Source organism: Mycteria americana, chromosome 18 (genome assembly GCF_035582795.1).
Source record: "Mycteria americana isolate JAX WOST 10 ecotype Jacksonville Zoo and Gardens chromosome 18, USCA_MyAme_1.0, whole genome shotgun sequence".
In the NCBI taxonomy this organism is placed as follows: domain Eukaryota; kingdom Metazoa; phylum Chordata; class Aves; order Ciconiiformes; family Ciconiidae; genus Mycteria; species Mycteria americana.
This window is the reverse complement of record NC_134382.1, coordinates 3482716-3501598: the sequence shown is the minus strand read 5'-3', so window position 1 is coordinate 3501598 and position 18883 is coordinate 3482716. Positions and strand designations below refer to the sequence as shown.

Genomic DNA, 18883 nt, shown 5'->3' with positions numbered 1-18883 from the left:
TTTGCTGGGTAATAGATTCTTTTTGTTCAGATGTCGTAGAAATTTCTAGAAGTGTCATGATGCTGCTTCTGAGACGTGGTGTGGTAACCAGGATGCTGCCAGTGGGCAGCAAAGGAGGGTTGGGGTGGTGTAAAAACAGTTGTGTGCAGCTCTGGAAAGGCTCGGGCCCAAAATGACCCAGTTTTTTCCATACATTTCTTTATCCTGCAGTAAGGGAGCCTTGTGAGTGTCTCGAAGCCAAGCTGATGTTGTGCTCTTAATTCTCCTTTACAGAAATACTTAATTCTTTTCCTGGAGCTAACATCTTCATTCCTGAGAGCTTATGTGACACGGACTTCCATAGGTCAGCTATTTAACACTTAAAATCCACGTGTGTCGGGCTGCTCTTCCGTGTCACTGAATCGCCCCTATTTTCTGTGTCTCAAGCGAGCCGTGGTTAAGGACGGGTCCTGTGATGGAGAAGACCCCGCTGCTGATGTTGGACAGCAGGGGTGTGTCGTCAGTCCCGTGATACTGATATTTCTGTATCTGTTGCATCCCTGTGCTTCGTCAGCTCATCTCCCTGTTCAAATCCAAGGAGTTCCCATCAACGGGATGAATAAAAAGAGCTTCGTGCTCCCCCTCCTCCTCTCCCACTATGCTTTTCTTTTTAGTTAACGTGGGGTTTTTTTAACACAAACCGGGGTTTTTTTGGCCTTGTTTTATTTAAAAACTAGGCATGCTTGCTGAGAAGAGTTGGATGGAAACGCAGCAGGGTGCAGAGGAACCGAGGGCAGCCCCTCGCCGCGTCGCCTCTTGCCGCGCTGGCTGAGGTCTTCTCTGTTCTGGTAACAAAATCCGCTTCACGGAGGAAGCGCAGGCTTTACCTGAGGCACGTCCCAGGCAAACGTTGGCTTCATCTCCCTTCCTGTGAAAGGAAACAAAACTCCTGTGCGCAAGGATGGGTACAGAGGGGAGAACGTTGGCTTTTTGGCTGCAGCTGAGGGCGGTGGTGGGGGGCAGGAGCGGCCCTTCGCGCGGGTGTTGGGTATTTCTGGCAGGGGTTTTGCAGCAACTGGAGCCCCCAAAAGCCGAGCTGCGGCTGGAGGGGTTTGTGCGAGGGGTGTTCCTGGGGTCTGCACCCGGTTACCGGTTCAGAATCCCCCTCGCTGCTGCTTTCCAAGAGGGGGGAGTCTTGCTGCGGCAGGAGCTGCGCACACCCCCCACCCCGGGGGAGTGTGCAGGGGTGTGCAGCCGAGGGGCAGAAAAGGGGGGGGGGGGCAGAGCCCTTTTGGGGGGCAGAGCCCCCTGCGTTTCCTTGCAGATGTGGGGGTGCAGAGCCCTTTTGGGGGGCAGAGCCCCCTGCGTTTCCTTGCAGATGTGGGGGTGCAGAGCCCTTTTGGGGGGCAGAGCCCCCTGCGTTTCCTTGCAGATGTGGGGGTGCAGAGCCCTTTTGGGGGGCAGAGCCCCCTGCGTTTCCTTGCAGATGTGGGGGTGCAGAGCCCTTTTGGGGGGCAGAGCCCCCTGCGTTTCCTTGCAGATGTGGGGGTGCAGAGCCCTTTTGGGGGGCAGAGCCCCCTGCGTTTCCTTGCAGATGTGGGGGTGCAGAGCCCTTTTGGGGGGCAGAGCCCCCTGCGTTTCCTTGCAGATGTGGGGGTGCAGAGCCCTTTTGGGGGGCAGAGCCCCCTGCGTTTCCTTGCAGATGTGGGGGTGCAGAGCCCTTTTTGGGGCAGGACCCCGGGTATTTTGTTGTGGGGGGTGCAGCCCCCCCTCGTGGGGTAGAGCCCTGCTCGGAGGGGGTGCAGAGCCCCGTGGGGAGGGCAGCACCCGGGGCGGTTCCGTGCTCTTTGGGGGGGGGGGGGGGGGGGGTGTGAAGGACTACAAGTCCCAGCAGCCCCCGCGCGCCGCCCTTCCGCCGCGCGCCGCGAGCTGGGTGCGCGCGGGGCTCCGGCCCCGGGGGGCCCCGCACCCCGGCCCACGGGTGACGCCCGCCATGAGCTCAGGTCAGGGGCCCACGCGTGGGGGGGGACAGGGTGTGCGGCGTGCACGGCCCCCGGCTCGCATCCGGCAGCCTCGGGGTTTGCGCTGCCTGCGTGGCCACAGGGGGTTTGCATCGTGCGTGGCCCCACGGTTGTGTTTTGCGTGACCCCCGGGGGCTGCATTGTGCGTGGCCCCACGGTTGCATCGTGCACGGCCCCCCGGGGGCTGCATTGTGCGTGGCCCCACGGTTGCATCGTGCACGGCCCCCCGGGGGTTGCATCGTGCACGGCCCCCCGGGGGCTGCATTGTGCGTGGCCCCACGGTTGCATCGTGCGTGGCCCCCGCGGGTTGCATTGTGCATGGCCCCACGGTTGCATTTTGCGTGGCCCCCGCGGGTTGCACTCATCCCCCCCTCAGCCGTGCCTGTGCGATGGGTTGTGCAGGACGGGGAGGCTGCACGCAAGGTGCGGTGGGGGGGGGCAGCTTCGCTTTATTTTGCTTTATTTTGCTTTATTTCCCCCCTCCAGCAAGGTTTGCAGAAGGAGGAGCAGGGGACGGTGCAAAGCGGGGTGCTGCCCCCTCCCTGGATCGCAGATTTGGGGTGGGGAGCGCGGCGATGTCCCCCAGCACCCCTGCTCCCCTGCCTGCCCGGGGTGCTGTGGGTCTGGAAAATGCTCTGTGGGGCCGCGGCCACCCAGGTTCGTGCTTTTGCTGTCGCGGGATGCCGCAGCCTTTAGCCGAGCTTCGCTACGGCAGAACTGCCGTTTGCCTTGCATCCCGTCGGGACGCGAGCTCTCGGCCCCGCTCCCGCCGACATCGGCGCGTGAGACTCTGCGCTAAGGCGTGCGCCGATTAATCCGTGCGAAACGTGGGGAAACGAAACTCGGGCGCCGCTGCGGGATGCTCCGAGAGCACCGAACCCCACGGCTGAATCCCTGCAGCCCGCCGGGGGCTGCTTCCCTGCAAGCGGATTGCTCCGACTCGGCGTTTGGGGAGGCTCCGAGCTCGTCGGGGTCTGCGGCTGGAGCAAAGCGTCCCTTTGCGGCGTCCTTCGGTCGACATCGTGGAGACGGGGGTGGTTGTTACGGTTGCAAAGGACCGCGTTGCCTTTCTGACCCCACGAGCGGAGCGATCCCGGGGTTTTCTGGCGCCGGTAAAGGATGTAACGCGATGTCGGGTAAGCGAGCCTTGAATTGGCATCGCTGCTGACCGCAGCGTGGGCTTAAAGCTGAGGCCTTTGCAGGGTCGAGGCTGGCAGTGGGAAAAAGGCATCCCAGGCATTCAGAAGAGGCTGAGAAATGCGATATCGCGCTGGAGAAAGCATTGGAGGTGCCCCGCATCCCTCGCGTCGGCAGCGTTTCTCATTCCAGGGCATACGGAAGTGGCTCAGCCCGTGCGACCTTTGCCTGTTTCCTTTCAGATTTGCCCCGGTCGGTGCGAAGGAGTTTCTCCAAGGTGGCGCGGGGGCGAGAGAGGAAAAGCTTTGTGGTAGGAAAGGGAGGAGCGTGACCGCGCGGTGGCCGGCCGCCCGTCGGAGGGCTCTTTGTGTGCCCGGCCTCGGCTCCGCAGGGCTTGCCCGGCTGTGCCGTGGCCGTGGTCCCTGCCACCGTGGTCCCTGCCACCGTGCTGACCCTGCTCAGAGCCCCTCGGACCCCCTTCGCTCATCTTTTGCTCCAGATCTGCAGCGTAGCAGCACTCGGGGGTTAAACCTCACCCCTATTTTTCCCTGTGCTGCTTAATTTAAGGGTACCCAGGTTTAAGGCTGCCAGCCTGGGAGGGCGGCTCGAGAGGCAGGAGATGCTCTAATCCAGGCTTAACACACCAAAACAGGGATGGACTGCGAGGAGCACAGCCCTTCTCTCCCGAAGGGAGGTAGGAGCCCTCTATTTAACCAGAATTTGGGGAAAATGTGGGGTTTGGAGTTAAACAACCTTTTCTTCCCCCCCTTGCCGGTGCTTGCCCAAGCAAGGATGCTCTCTGAAGCCACTGGGCGCTTTCTCCAGCTTGGCAGGTGGTTTTGGCGTACGGCGAGGTCTTGCAAAACCGGGCGCAGGAGAGGTCAGGGCGATGCCTGCCTGGGGTGGGGGAGAAACCCGCCTTGCCGGAAGGGTTTGACCGCCGTTGCCTCAGTCGGTGTCGTCAGCACGTGGCAAAGCAAACGCCGGCCGTGCTGCCGGCTTCCTCCCCCCGAATGACCCTTCCCTACAAATCCAAACCAAAACCAGTTTGAGGTGGACGGGGCTGCTGGGAGGGCACCTCGTGGACAAGGACTTTATTTTCTCGCCTGTCTCCAGGGTTTGGTGCATGAGAGCGATTCCCCCGGGGTTACCGGCAACGGCAGAGCCCGAGTCCCTGTCTTCCGCGTCCCCACCTTGTACCGAGCCCGTCTAGCCCTTTTGTTTCTTCCAGCCTTGGGGCGTTTTTCTGGCTGCGCTCCCCCTGCGGATGCCGCGACGTCTGGGTAGGGGCAGGCTGCCTGGTAAAACACGTTTGCTCCGGCGGGCAGGGCGACGTGTTTCTCTCCAGTTGGCTCGCACGGACGAGTTTATGTTGGCTTGGTGGAAAGGGCAGGAGAATCGACACCGTCTCATCTAAACCCCTGGCTGGGTCTGGGCTTGCAGCCGGCCGTGACATCTCCCATCCCAAACTAAAGCCTGAAGGCTGCTCTGAAAGATCCTCATGAGTTAAATCTTGGCCTACGTGACCCAAACGCCGTTTTCCTTTCCTTATCCCTCCTTCCTTCCTTTTGTCTCCTCCTGGTTTTTCATTTCTCTGTCTCCAAGGGCCTGGGTTGACCTTGCCAGCCCCATCCCATGGACCAGACAGCACCAGACCTTGCTGGCTGGAGCAGAACCTCCCTGGGTGGACCTTCCTCTTCTTGCACGCAAGCTCTAGCTCGCACACGGGGATAGCTGGATGGGAGACGACGGAGGGACGGAAGGTGACGGAGGGAGGGAGGACACTGGTGGGGAAGCCCTGAGCATCCGGCAGGGACCACGAGAGCGGAGGGACATCTAAAAGTCCACTCGGGGTTGGTTTGTTTTGAGAAAGGTGCCGGTAAAAGAGCTGCGGCTGCAAAATGAGCTTGTGGAGAAGGTCCCTGGGACCAGCTTGCACCTGCTTTTGGGGTATGTGTGTTGCTGGGGAGAAAGGCTGCATCTCGGGGCAGAATCTGAGGGCGAGGACCGGCGCTGGCGTTCGCAAAGTCCCCAGCCGGGGCTGGGGCTGCTTTGCAGAGGGGTGTTCAGTGCCGTGGGACGCGTGGGCTCGAGGTTTCCAGCTCCGCTTTCTGGTTGTCAGAGGGTACGTCTTCCCCTGCTGGGACACGTGCTAGGTGTCAGGGCATCCTGAGCACCTCTCTCCCCGATTTTCCCCGAAACCTCAACAGCAGGGACGCGCGTGGTTCTCTGAGAGGTGCAAGACAGGGCACGAACTCGTCTCGGAGCCGGGCGGCTGCGGGGACTTCGAGCAGCGTTTTGGCTGCGCGAACCTGGCGTCAGCGGGGAATGGCGGCTCCCCTCTCCCCGTGGCAAGCCGGGCTGGTGCATCGCCCACCCCTCCCTGAGTCTGCAGCCGCTCCCGGCTGCTATCCCCCCCTTAATCCCCCTTTAGCAGCAGAGAGAGAAGCAAATCTCTTCCCAGGGCTCTCCAGAGGAGCTCAGGGGTAAAACCCCCCTACTTCGGGAGCCGGAGGAGGGACGGCCGGGCGCCCCTGCGCCGTGTTTGCCAACGAGGTGTGGCCGCTGCGCCACGATTCAAACTGGTAGCGCAGCTTCGTGGTGCTCTGCCCTCCCCTCCGCCGGGGCCCGATGCTTCCCGGACACGTCTGCCGGCAGGCAGGTGATGACGGCTGTACCGATCCCATCCCAACCGGGGACGGCTCCGCTTGCGCAACCGGCGGGGTAAGGCATGGTGAGTCAAGGCGAGAGCCCTTTCTCGCTCGCCATGTTTTGGGGAGCAGCCGGAATGGGAGCGGGAGGTGAGAAAACCCACGGGGACGGGGATGGGGTTGTGCAAGAGCCGCAGCTCTGCAGGACAGAGCCGGTTGCAGCCGCGCTGCTGCGCTCCTCCGAAAGATTTGCTGCTTATAGGATCAAGAAAGTCGTAATAATTTTGTTGTTGCTAACGGCAGAGTTCAGGCGGAGCGGTGGGCTCTGCTTCTTGCTACCCAGCCTGGTTCGGGGAGGTGCAGAAAGCAAATTGGGTTGCTTTCAGGTTCTTTCGATACTTTCCCCCTCCTGCAAACCCTGCAGGGAAAAGCCTTTGTGCAAGGCACCCCCTCGCCCTCTCCTTTGTTCTGCTCTTCTGAAGGGTGGCACACGCTCCTCCTCGCCCTCCTGTGCCCGCTCCTGTCCTCCTTGAACCTGGAATCCACGCTTTTCGCAAGCAGCGGGGAGAGCTGACGTCTCCCCTCCTCGCGGGCCCTTGGCGAGCTTTGCAGCCGTTTCTTTTGGCTCCTGGAAGGGCTTTTGTTTTAATAAACCATCCCCGGGGCTCGTCCCCCCCTTCCCCAACCCAAAACTTCTCCCTCGGAGTGGCACCGGCCGCGTTTTGGGAGCTGGCTGCCCACTGGGTCGCTGGGCGAGGTGGAGACCCTGTCCCCAGTGGTCATCAAAACCAGGGGATGATTTTAATTAATTGTTTTTGTCACCTGCAGACGAGTTTTGGGGTCAGACCGGGGAGCAGCAGGAATCCAGCCGGGGTGGCTTTTCCGGTGGAGGACGCGCGCCCGGGCTCCCACCCGGCGTATAAATCGTTAAGCCGGTCTGGAAACCTGAACCTGGCCCAGCCAGGAAATTATGTGCCGGCTCCAAGGGTGGGAACTAGCACCTTGGGTTGGCGTTTGTGCCACTAGTTATCTCCCCGCCGCTGCTTTAAGATCCTGGAGTTGGGACGCCGCGGCTTGTAATTCAGAGCGGATTTAGGGGATAAGGGGGTTCGGCTTCGTGGGACGGAGGGTGATGATTAAAATCCCACCTGGGATGATTACGGTGATGCCTCCGGCAATCCCCGTTTCCCAGGCTGGGCATCGGGGTGCAGCGGAGACCCGTGGTGCTGAGCCACGCTGGGCATCATTAAAACTGCAAAAAGCAAATTTTGTGGCCACGTCCTCAGCGCAGGGGGAAACACAAGGAGCAAACAAGTGTGAAAAGTGGCTGGGAGAGCTCTCCCTGCACTTGCCCTGGCTCCGCACCAGCCCTGCTCCCTTCCCCCGGCTGCTCAGCCGCTGGTTTTGTGCCAGCTTTTCTCCCTGGGCTCCTTTGGCATCGTTCGCCTGACCGTCACGTGCCACGGGAGGGTGGCCAGGCGGCGCTGGGGTGCCCCGTGCCCGCAGCGTCCCCCTGCACAGCGGCCGTGGCTCCGAGCAGCTCTGCCGGGAGCCGGGGTGGATGGCAGAGGGGACGCCGAGTCCGGCCACCTTCTGGGACTGATCCGGGGATGTCATCGCTGCAGCTGGGAGCCCATCACCGTGGCATCTCCCAAATAACCCCTCGGATCAGCTCCCCTTATTTTTATTTCCCCCCGCCCCTTCTTTGACTTTGCAGACAGCAGCAGGCTGCTGGGGAGCCAGCGGCCAGGGTACGGGACGCTGCAGCGAGACGCCGATAAATCCTGCATGGTAGGTCCGAGGGCTTCGCCGCGGGGAGGAAGGCGCGCTCGGGAAGGGTTGGCACAAAAGCCGCGTGTTACCTGCAACACCGGCACGAGACAGGGGTTTTCCAGCCCCGGAGCTACTTGGTTGTCACCTGCCCGGTGTTAAATCACACCAGGTTGCTCAGGGCTTTTATCGATTTAGGATTTAGATGCTTGATAATTATAATTTCAGTTTATTTTATAAATAAGCATTCCCGTAAAGGTGACCTCCTTTCTTCCAGGAGGTCACGGGCTACCAGACCAAGACGTGGCGGGTGGCCCTGTGCCACGCTTGCTCCGTGCTGACGGCAGGGCTGCTCCTCGTCCTCTTCCACTGGAAGCCGAGCCTGGAGGTGCAGGCAAAGTGCAAGCCCTGTGCCCTTGGCCAGGCCGACTGGGTCATCATCAGAGTAAGTCCCCGGAGGGGTCCAGGGCACCCAAGGCTCTGAGGTTGGGCTCTGCCACTGGCTTCCCAGAGGGGCCCTGGGCATGTTCCTTGCTGCCTGTCACCCTCCCCTCCCTAACTGTGTTTGACGTCTCCTTTCACCAAGCAATGCGCTACCCCAGAGCCAAATTATTCCAGGAATAATTATTATTCCTGGAACAATTTTGCGCTTTCCCCTTCCGTAGCGGCCAGCCTGGCTTTGTATTTCTCTTTATTGTCCCTGAAACCCAGCCGTCACCTGGGGCGGGTGGCCGGGGACTCCCTGCCTGCTTGCAGCACTGTCCCCGTTTGAAGGAGCAGGGGGCACACGCAGGGAGCTCCCCGTTTCCCCCTGCTCAGACCCCTGCCTGTGTTTTAGGACCGATTCGGACAGTGCTTCACCACCCGCGTGCGCACGGAGGCGCTGGGCGAGGGCAGGTGAGCCGGGCTCGCGTCCCCACGGCCGTGCCGGCGGGCAGGGGCTCGCGTCTGCTTTTGGCTTTGAGGGAGGGGGGCGTTTGCAGCAGCGCTGGTGGATGGGCAGGCACTGACCCTTGGTTTTCCACCCCGAGCAGCCTGGAGCATCACCCCGGGGCCAGGCTGGAGGACCGGAGGACCAGCATCGCCATCGGCGTGTCGGATGAGGAGGAGAGCCGGGACACCATCCAGCTCCATGAGAAGGAAGAGGTAACGCTCGCGGCTCTTCCCACCTCCGCCCCGTAAATCCTCTCCCTTGGCGTGGGCTGCCCTCGTGTCCCGCCAACACCGTATTTTTTCCATCCTGCTCTGCTCAGAAGAACGTCTTGCGGTACTACCTCTTCGAGGGCATGCGCTACATCTGGCTGGAACAGCGGCAGGCGTACTGCAAAGTCAGGTATGTCTCTGTCCCTTCTGCCGCAGCAATCCTCTCTGCTTCTCTCCGCTGCTCTCCTTCACCCCTCGGCCCCCCAAAATAGTCCTGACCTGGCTGGAAGTCACATAACCGCACCGGAGCTTTTCCCCACGCTGCAAAGCCTTTGGAGACCACCCCAGCGACGCCTCTCCCCCCAGGTCGTTGATGTTGCCCGTCTTTGTGGGCAGAGGAAACCGGGCGAAGTAGTTTGGCAGCTACCCCGTGCCGGATGGTCCCCACCGCGCTGTGCCGCTCGCGGCTCTCCGAACTGTGCCCCTTTTGTTCCCGCTCCTTGGCGGCCGCGAGCTGCGGCGGATGCCGAGGAACGAGATGCTCTCCCTTTCCCAAAGGGGGTTATTTTTTGTCACCAAGGACTTGGACGGGGTGTTTGTTCTGCTGGGCCAGAACAGTGCTGATTTTGACTGCGTTTCTCCATTTTTCTTGCCCCTGGGGCTTGCCAGCGTCTTGGATGAAGGCTGGACCTGCGCAGACCTCCACCTCTGCCAGGCTGGGCTCAACCAGCAAGACCACAACACCAGGTAGGGATCTTGCAGCTTCGTGGGACACCCGCAGAGCGTGGATGAGGCTTTTCCAGGGGCTAGCACATTCTGGAGCATGGGGTTTTTCTTGCACCCAGACCTCAAAACAGAGGATTGCCGGTGCGCTGGGTTGCCCTGGCTTGGCTTCTCCACGTAACCGGGCTCCTGCGGAGGTCCGGGCAGCGTGAGGGTCCCTCGAGCTGGAAATGCAGCTTTTCCCTAGCATGCGTTTGCTTCCCTCTTGCTTTTTCTCTCCCCTTTGCAGAAGGAAGATCTACGGACTGAACCTCATCGAGGTGCCGGTCAAGTCCTACGCGAGGCTGTTGGTGGAGGAGGTGTGCATCTACCGGCCGTGCTTCAGAAGAGCGAGTTGTCCCGGGGCAGATCCTTCCCCTGCTCCATGTCCCTCACTGCAAGTGTTTTGTGGGCCCTTCCTCTCTGGTGGGGAGGAGAGGGCTTCAGGAGAAGCAGCTTGGGCAGAGCTGGTGCAGCTGTGGAGGGGACCCGTCCTGCCTCTTAGCTCAGGCAGGGGCATCCCCAGGTAGCTGCAGAGGTGGCTGAGCATCCTCCGGAGCAGCGACCGTAAGCAAAGCTGGGGAGGACGGAGGGTTTGTGAGAGGCAGCTGGTCCAGCCCCAGCCCCAGGGAAGGGCCAGCCTCTCCTCTGCGTAAGCAGTTGTCCCTCAAGGAACCTGGAGGTCTCATGATGGGCTGGAGGAAGCTCTCCCCCCCAAACCTGCTCTCTCTCCTTGTTCCCTTCCAGGTGCTCAACCCCTTCTACATCTTCCAAGTGTTCAGCATTGTGCTGTGGGTCTGCGATGCCTACTACTACTACGCTGCCTGCATCTTCCTCATCTCCACCATCTCCTTAGGGCTGTCCCTCTACGAAACGAGGAAGGTTGGTGGTGGGCGTATTTGGGACAAGCAGCTCTAGCGGAGTAGCCTGTTTCCTGATGCTGTTTGACCTCTGTGCTGATGCTGAACTCCCTCTGAGCCCAGCTGGGCGAGGACAGCCCGTACTCCGACGGTGGGGCAGGTTTCCTTGTCCTTCGCCCGCAGTCCCGAGCCTTCGAGACCCGTTCTACACGGATGCTTTGCTGTGCTTTTTGGGCCGCCCTTGGGTGGCTGCTAACCGCTCCCTCCCTTGCAGCAAAGCACCACGCTGCAAAACATGGCCAGGATGTCGGTCAGCGTCCGAGTCCGTCGCCCCAGCGGAGGTGAGCGCGGTGCCCGCGACGAGCAAAGGCTCCGGGCACGAAGCCGTTCCGTTCAGGACGGTGCCGGGGTGGGGCGTCTGAGCACGGCCGCGCTCTTTTCCAGAGGAGATGGTGGTGAGCTCCGCAGACCTGGTGCCGGGCGATTGCATCAGCCTCCCCGCGGACGGGATGCTGGTCCCTTGCGATGCCGCGCTGCTGACGGGCGAGTGCATGGTCAACGAGAGCATGCTGACGGGTGAGAGCCCCGGCACCCCGTGGGCTGCACGCCTCCGCCGCCCCGGCTTTCGCTGGGGATTTGGGGGGAGAGGACGAGCCTCGTGTCTCGGTGGCCCTACGGCAGCCCCTTCCTATCCGGTTCGGTTGGATCCTGACCACCCAGGGTGATAAACCTCCCTCCACGGTGTTCCTCGCCGCAGGAGAGAGCGTGCCGGTGATGAAAACCCCTCTCCCGGCCGGCAGCCAGGCAGCCGGCACCATCTATTCCCCCGAGGAGCACAGGCGGCACACGTTGTTCTGCGGGACGCAGGTCATCCAAGCCAAGTCCTACGTGGGCAGAGAAGCGCTGGCCGTGGTGACCCGCACAGGTAACGGCGTCGAAGGGAAAACCGGGGCTGAGTCACGTCCTTCGGAGCGGTGACTTTGCACGTGCCTACCTTCTGCCCCTCTCCCACAGGGTTCTGCACGGCCAAAGGGGATCTCATCAGCTCCATCCTCTACCCCAAACCCGTGAGCTTCAAGTTCTACAAGGATGCTGTGAAGTTTGTCCTGTTCCTCGCCGTCCTGGGTACGTCTGAGCGTGGGGGCATGGCCAGGAGCAGCCAAACTCCTCTGAAATGGTTGAACCCACCCTTCGTCTGTTTTGCTTTGTAACCGAGCCCGTTCTCCCTCCCATGCAGCTCTTATCGGCACGCTGTACAGCATCCTCATCTTGGTTAAAAACCAGGTAGGGTTGTTGGAGCTGGTGAATGCTCGAGCGCAGGCTGGTGCTGCGGGTGGAGATGGGTGAGGGCTGTCGGGATGCCCACCCCTCTTCCTCCTCGCCTGCCAGGTCCCCGTGAAGCAAATCATCATCCGTGCCCTCGACCTCGTCACTGTCATCGTGCCCCCGGCTCTCCCGGCTGCCATGACGGTGGGCACCATCTACGCTCAGAACAGGCTGAAGAAACACGGCATCTTCTGCATCAGCCCTCCCCGTATCAACCTCTGCGGGAAGATCCGCCTGGTTTGCTTCGACAAGGTGAGTCTTGGGCAGTGCGGCGGGGACCGCGGTTTCCAGGACTCGGGGGACCGGCCTGGACCCGCCACGCTCTCCCCGCAGACGGGAACCCTGACGGAGGAAGGTCTGGATGTCTGGGGAGTGGTGCCACTGGAGAACAACCACTTCATGCCCATCGTCCACGAGCCCCGCTGCCTGCCCGCCGGTCCCTTGCTCTACTCCCTGGCCGCCTGCCACACCATCTCGCTGCTGCGGGCGCAACCCATTGGGGATCCCATGGACCTCAAGATGGTGGAGTCCACCGGCTGGGTAAGACAAGCAGCGGGCAAGGTTGCGTATCTGTAAAGAGGGAGGTGGCACGCGTCTTGCTCTGCCACGAGCGGGGGTGTTTGAAACCGTCCGTGGGCCGCTATGGGGTGGATGGGGCTTGGGGCTTGCAAGGCAGGGCTTTGCCATCTCAGCATCTGCCTTGGTTTCAGCGCCTGGAGATGATGGAGGAGGAGGAAGGTGAGCTGCCCGCCTTCCAGCGCTTTGGGACGAAGGTCTTGGCTGTGATGAAACCTCCGCCCGAGGAAGAACAGCCACGAGACAGGGTAGGTCTCGTGGACCGGAGTGGCTCAGGTTCCCCAAGTCGCTGGGCCTGCTCCCTCAAAGGGTGGTTGTGCCTCACAGCCCCTGGAGAGCTGGTACCTCCCGCAGGAGTTCCTGCCTGGCCCTGACACCCGCTCCCTCTCCTCCGCAGAAGCACCGGTCGCCCGTGGGGATCCTCCGGCGTTTCCCCTTCTCCTCCTCCTTGCAGAGGATGAGCGTCCTGGTGAAGCTGCCCGGCGAAGCCTCGGCCCGTGTCTGCGTCAAGGGTGCGCCGGAGATGGTGGCCAGCCTTTGCAGGAAGGAAACGGGTACGTGCTGGGGGACGGCCGTTTGCTGTCGCTCCCCAGCCGCGAAGCGGCTGGTCCTGCTGCTCCGTCGTTTGTCTGCATCCCTGCAGCTCATCCCCACAGGGGGTTATCCGCGGTGATGCTGCGGGGCAGCTCCCGGAGGGACGGGGCTTTGGATTAGCTCCAGGCACGTGGGGGGAAGAAAACAGGAGCCAGAAGACAGGGAAGGGGCTGGGAGTCTGGATGAGCGTCCAGAGCCCTTCAGTCCTTTGGGAGCTTGAGCCCCGGCCCCCCTTGCCGGGTCGACGCGGCCCGGGTTCGTTCAGGAACGGTTCTGACCTGGCTTTTCCCCTCCCGGCTGGCAGTGCCCGTGGATTTCTCCCAGACGCTGCGACACTACACCGTGGATGGCTTCCGCGTCTTGGGTCTGGCTTGCAAACCCCTGAGCACGGTGACCACCTTCGAGGAGGCCCTGCAGCTCCCCAGGTTGGTGCCAACAACTCCCTTCTCCGTTTTAGATCTCCTTTGCTCTGGGGGTTTCACGGGGTGCTTTGCTTGCCCCGTCCTAGCAGCCTGCGAGGAATTAAACCCTACCCCATAGCAAGGCGGCTGCCGGCTGCCCCCCAGATGGATTTTTAGCTGTTTATACCAATTGATCCACTCTGCCTCCTGTCGAAGGCGGCTGTTGAGCGGCTCGTTGTATCCCACCAGGGACTCTGCGGAGAGCAGCTTGACCTTCCTGGGCTTCCTCGTCATGAAAAACGTCCTCAAGCCGGAGTCCGCGCCCGTGATTCACCTCCTGAGGAACGCCAACATCCGCCCCGTCATGGTGACAGGTGACCCTGCGGAGGGGAACGGGGACGCCGGGCTCGGGGAAGGGACGGGACACGGAGGACCCTTGACGTTGTGCAAGGGGTGAAGGGTTTCTCCACCAGCAATCGGTGGCCTGAAGCAGCCGGGCGGCGCGGCGAGGGCTCCTGGACCCTGTTTTTGTGCATCCCCGCTACTCGTTTGCGTTGCCTTGCCGGGGGGCTCGCAGCAGGCAAGGTGCGGAGGAGTGCAGGCTGCTTTTTCGTGGATGCACATGGACCCACAGACCTGGAGCGGGCGGCTTAAACAGCGAAACCGCTCACTGTCTCACTGCTGATCACACCAACGTCGACGTTTCGTGGGCAGCCTGAATTGCACAGCGAACGGGGGGGGGACGTAGGAGTGGCCTTGGGGTGTTTCGCAGCAAGGCAAGCAGCGCTGGCAGGGTTTGAAGCTGCTGCCTTTCTTTGGGGTAGGGCAGAAAGGAGATTTTGGAGCTCTCCCCCCTTTGGGGAAGCAAAGGGACCCCCGACGCGGCTGTAGCGGCTGGGAGAGGAGATGCGTCAGGTTTGAGCCGCTCTTCTTGGCTTGCAGCCGTGCGAGCCCCTGCCAGCGCTGGCTGGCAAACGCCGCTCGCGGTTGCTCAGCCCCGCTGCCTCTTGCTGCAGGAGACAACATGCTGACGGCCGTCAACGTGGCCAAGAGCTGCCGCATGGTGGAGCCGAAAGGGCGGGTGATCTTCGTCAACGCCTCCCCGCCCAGCCACGACAAACCCGCCGCGCTGAAATTCACCCTCGCCGAGCACTCCCAGGGCGAAGAGCAGCCGGAGGTGGGTCCCGAGGCGACGTTTCGGTGGGTTTTGTAAAGCCCGAACTGCCGGTCACCTTGCAGGACTCTCTGTTCCCAGCATCGTTACCCTTAGAGGCAATTATGGGTGCGACTCTGCCCCTTATTAAATGCCTCCTTTAGGAGAAGATACCCTGCTCCTGTTTCTCCCCGGGAGCACACCAGGCTGGAGCTGATGCTCCAGACACCCTCGTCGGATGCAGCCTGCACCGTGCTGCTCAGGTCCTGCTCCAGGCTTGGCACGAAGGGCTGGGTCAGACGAGCTTTTTGTCCAAAATACCATCATTTATATGCCTGACATTGAGGTTTCGGGGAAGCTGCTCTACCTCCTGCTCCACGTGGGTTGAGGATGCCGGTTCAGACCGTTGCCCAGGGGCTCAGCGGGGATTTGAGCGCGAGTCGAAGCCCCGCTGCAGCAAAAGGAGTTGTTTTCCTTGGCAGGGTCTGCAGCAGCGGGACGGCTGCTTCCTCCAGCCGCAGCCCTGCCACTTCGCGCTGAACGGCAAATCCTTCGCCGTGGTTTGCGAGCACTTCGCCGACCTGCTGCCGAAGGTGAGTCCGGCGGCAGGGAATCCTGCGGCAAGGTTCACCTCCCCGGGGCTTTTTGCTGCAGCCTCGCAGCTCCAAAACAAAACGCCCTGAGGGGTTGTCTTTGCCCGGGGCGAGATACCCTCTGCCCTGCGGAGCTGGTGAAGCTCAAAATAACCGGGCTCCTCCCGGGCGCGCAGGCATGCGGGGTGCTGTGACACGAACACGGAGCCTTCCCTTCTTTGCAGATCCTCATCCGAGCCACTGTGTTCGCCCGCATGTCGCCTGACCAGAAGACTCACCTGGTGTGCAGCCTGCAGGAGCTCAAGTAAGCCCCTCCAGCCCCAAGGGATGGGGGACGGAGGAGGGCGAGGGGGTTAGTCCTCTGCCCCGAGACACCTCTTGTGCGCCCGAGCGGTCGGCAGCTGCGAAATCGCGTCCTGCCCTCTCCCAGGTGTGGGGTTATGCTAAATCCAGGGGTGCAGCCTTGAAGACCCAGGGTTTTTCCCCCATCCTGTCGTGAAATATCGCATCCCTTCCCGCCGCAGCTACTGCGTGGGGATGTGCGGGGACGGCGCCAACGACTGCGGAGCTCTGAAGGCAGCCGACGTGGGCATCTCGCTGTCGGAGGCGGAGGCGTCGGTGGCCTCGCCGTTCACCTCCCGCGCGGCCAACATCGAGTGCGTGCCCGCCGTCATCCGGTGAGCTGGTGGGGGATAAAAACCAAGGTGGGGGTCTCACGGGTGCCTCTGTCCCCTCTTTGGGACAGCTCGCGGAAGGGGTGTTGTGGCTGGTGGGTGAATCTCTCTTCCTCTCTGCAGGGAGGGCAGGTGCTCACTGGTCACCTCCTTCAGCGTCTTTAAGTACATGGCCCTGTACAGCCTGGTGCAGTTCGTGTCCGTCCTGCTGCTCTACACGGTGGGTCCCGCCGTTGCCCGAGTGCCTGCGATGCTCAGGGATGCCTTCAGGTCACCTCGTCACGGCCGGGTTTTAACCCGTGACCTTTCCCAGCCCCTCCACGGGTCCTCGCAGCTGAGGGCGGGTGGTTTCTCCTTCCCAGATCAACACCAACCTGAGCGACTTCCAGTTCCTCTTCTTCGACCTGATCATCACCACCACTGTGGCCGTGCTGATGGGTCGGACCGGTCCTGCCCGGGAGCTGGGAGCGGAGCGTCCCCAAGGGACGTTGATCAGCGTCCTCGTGCTGGGCAGCCTGCTGCTCCAGACGGCTCTGCTCATCACCGTGCAAGTCCTCGGCTACTTCGTCACGGTCTCGCAGAGCTGGTAAGGGGCCTGGCTTCACGTGGGTTTGGTGACGGGGACAGCGCAGAGGATTGCGACGAAGCCCGGGTGCTTGTCCTTGGTTTTGGCCGCCGCCAGCTGGCGTCAAGGACGCGTCCAGCCGCCTTGCAGCGAATGGCTCCCGTGGGCTCATGGAGAGCAAGGGGTCGGCGTTTAGACCCTCTCCTTGCCCCTCGCTTCCTCTGACCCCCTGCCTTCTCCCCTGCCTGGCTCAGGTACGTGCCGCTTAACAGCACGGTGATGGCTCCCCAAAACCTGCCCAACTATGAGAACACGGTCCTCTTCTGTGTCACGGGCTTCCAGTACCTCATCCTGGCCGTCGCCATGTCCAAGGGGTACCCGTTTCGGGAGCCGCTCTACACCAACGGTGAGGATGGTGCCGGGCACGTGGATGAAGAGAGACATCAAACCTTCATCCTCCTCCTGAACCCTCTTCCTTCTCCCCCTCAGTGCTCTTCTTGGTAGTCCTCATCATCCTTTTTGGCCTCATGATATGGTTGACCCTCTACCCGCTGGGCTTCCCCAAAACCCTGCTGAAGCTGCAGGGCATCGACGACTTGAATTTCAAGCTGCTGCTGCTGGGGATCGCCGCCCTCAACTTCTTCGCCGCCTTCGTGCTGGAGGTAGGTCAGCCCAGGGCGGTCACTGGGCACGAGGGACGCCTGTCGTCCTTTTGGGTCTGTCTGAGCAACCCCTTTTTCCAGGAGCCGTGGGCACGGAGGGAGCAGGGCTCACCTTGGCATGGGCTCTGCCCTTTCCTTGGGGTCCACAGCCTCCCCAAAACCTGCTCTCCCCCCCCCCGTCTTTGCTGCAGACTGCCCTGGACCACGGCTTGCTCAGCTGCCTCCGCAAGCTGCGCCGAAAGAAAGCATCCAAGAAGCTTTTCAAGAGGCTGGAGAAGGAGCTGAGCCAGCAGCAGCCGTCCTGGCCGCCGCTTAACGAACCGCTCTTCGCTACGCCCAAGATGTCCATCGCCGTGAGATAGCACGCGTCCGGCTTCCCTCCCGCCTGCTCTGCAGGCGCGGGCTGCCTGCCGGCCCTTGGATGCTGTCATTTATTTATTTACCCTGGTAAATCGAGGCACGCGGCGGGCAGCCTCCCGCGGGAGACCCTCAGCATCGCAGCCGTGGATCCGCGCGTACCGGTCCCGCAGCTGTGGCCGAGAGGAGGAGATGCTGGAGAAGCAACCTGGGGGAGAAGGTCCAGAAGAAGAGGAGACGTGGTCCAGCTCAGCGCTTGCTCCAGGACCTCTCCCGCTCCCCTGCCGGCCTCGGACCCGTCTCCCCGCGCTGGGCACTGGTACTGTTTTGCCGGGGGATGCCGCCTCCCTTTTCCTCTCCTGGCTGGTCAAAACCACCGAGAAGAGGGTCCCTGATCTTCTCACGGCGAGGGCACCCCCCCAGCCTCGTGTCTCTGCTCACTGTGAAAAAAAACCCCCCTCCGCCTTCCCCCGCAGCCGCCCTAGATGTGTAGGAACTGTTTACAGACCGCCCCGTCCCCGGCTTGCCAAGGATGCTGCTCCATCCCCGCCGCCCAGGGACCAGCCACAGGCACCCTCTCCGCTTGCAGTGCTCCTGCAGAGCACTTCTGCTTTTGGACGGGACCTTTGTAGCGTTTAAAAAACCCAAATCTCTTTATTTTTTAACTCTGCTCCAGTGCATCGAGGCGTAAATGCAGTCGGGAGAACGACATACCGCTTTTGGTTTCCGTATGGTGCTGTCGTGAGTGTTGGCTAATAAATTAACACTATTTTCTTGACCGCTTGCTTGTGCTGCCTGGCGTGGACGGACTGCTTGGGGCCGGATGGCATCGACGGCGCGGGTGAGTATCGGATGGAGTAGGGGAGCAGGTGAAAGAGGTTTTAGGGTCACTTCGTTCCCCATCTGGGCTGGAAGGTGCTGTCCTCGATGCCCCAAAGCAAAGAACGAACCCAGGGACGGCACCGCTGGGAGTTCAGCAGCCCAAACTGAGCATCAGCGAGTGAATAACCCCTGAGCCCGTTTCCAGCTCGAGTTTCCTAGAAAATAATAATAATTGCTGGAAAAACTCAGGTGTCCTCGCCAAGACTGCAAAACCTCGCTCCTTCAACGGAGGAGAAGCCGGTAGATGGAGATGCCGCATCCCGAAAGGGGACGAGCCGATCCCCGGGGAGGGGGATGCGCTGTCTGCATCGCCCTCCAAGGGTTTTTCGGTCGCCTCCGAGCCCGGCTCTTGGATTGAAGGCTGGTTCTTGCGGGGACTCGCCTGCACGGAAAGTCTAAACCCCTCCGAGCGCCAGCGGCGCCTCTCTGCCCTCCGGGAGCTGGGGATTAGATCAGGAAATGAGGCACAAGCAGAGGTAAGAGGTTTCCTGAAATCCTAGCCAAGGCTTGAGTTATTAAACCAGGCTTCCTGAGCTTAAAAAAAAAAAAAAAATCAACACACACAACGCTCGGAGATTTTTGCCTGTGCTTGGCAATTTTAAAAGCAAAAGGGACCCGGGTCCCTTTGCACCTCGGTTTCCCCCCCGCCACCCCCGGCGTGTTTTGCTTGGCTGGTTTTTGCAGGGTGTTCCCAGCCTCAGGGGGTTTTGCAAAGTCCGTTTAATTATTAACAGGCAGCTCCTGCCCTTAGCTGGAGGTTAACAGGGCTGGGGACAA

At 61.5% G+C, this 18883-nt stretch overlaps 1 protein-coding gene across 7 annotated transcripts; it reads left to right on the top strand.

Annotated features, from left to right (window-relative positions):
* The first annotated feature begins 1889 nt into the window (after positions 1–1889).
* On the top strand, positions 1890–18002 carry ATP13A2 (ATPase cation transporting 13A2). Of its 7 annotated transcripts, XR_012778291.1 has the most exons (31): positions 1890–1982; positions 7506–7579; positions 7836–8003; positions 8397–8455; positions 8593–8704; positions 8812–8891; positions 9371–9448; positions 9714–9783; positions 10211–10345; positions 10598–10664; positions 10768–10899; positions 11081–11248; positions 11338–11448; positions 11561–11607; positions 11713–11901; positions 11983–12189; positions 12360–12473; positions 12623–12779; positions 13124–13244; positions 13470–13594; positions 14237–14397; positions 14538–14752; positions 14831–14966; positions 15191–15270; positions 15491–15643; positions 15764–15860; positions 16003–16226; positions 16460–16611; positions 16695–16867; positions 17059–17543; positions 17701–18002. XR_012778291.1 is itself a non-coding variant. In XM_075520244.1 (30 exons), exons 1-30 carry the CDS (start codon positions 1973–1975, stop codon positions 17227–17229), a joined length of 3783 nt encoding a protein of 1260 aa, XP_075376359.1. In that variant the 5' UTR covers positions 1890–1972; the 3' UTR covers positions 17230–18002. The 7 variants fall into 7 exon arrangements, 6 of the variants coding, with proteins under 6 accessions (XP_075376359.1, XP_075376358.1, XP_075376362.1 ...); XM_075520244.1 differs by having other exon boundaries at positions 8815–8891; positions 17059–18002; XM_075520243.1 differs by having other exon boundaries at positions 17059–18002.
* Positions 18003–18883: the final 881 nt, after the last annotated feature.

Coding starts and splice junctions, on each gene's coding strand:
- ATP13A2 (XM_075520243.1), top strand. Junction 10,665..10,767: donor AGTCCGTCGCCCCAGCGGAG/GTGAGCGCGGTG, acceptor GCTCTTTTCCAG/AGGAGATGGTGGTGAGCTCC. Junction 12,780..13,123: donor CCTTTGCAGGAAGGAAACGG/GTACGTGCTGGG, acceptor CCCGGCTGGCAG/TGCCCGTGGATTTCTCCCAG.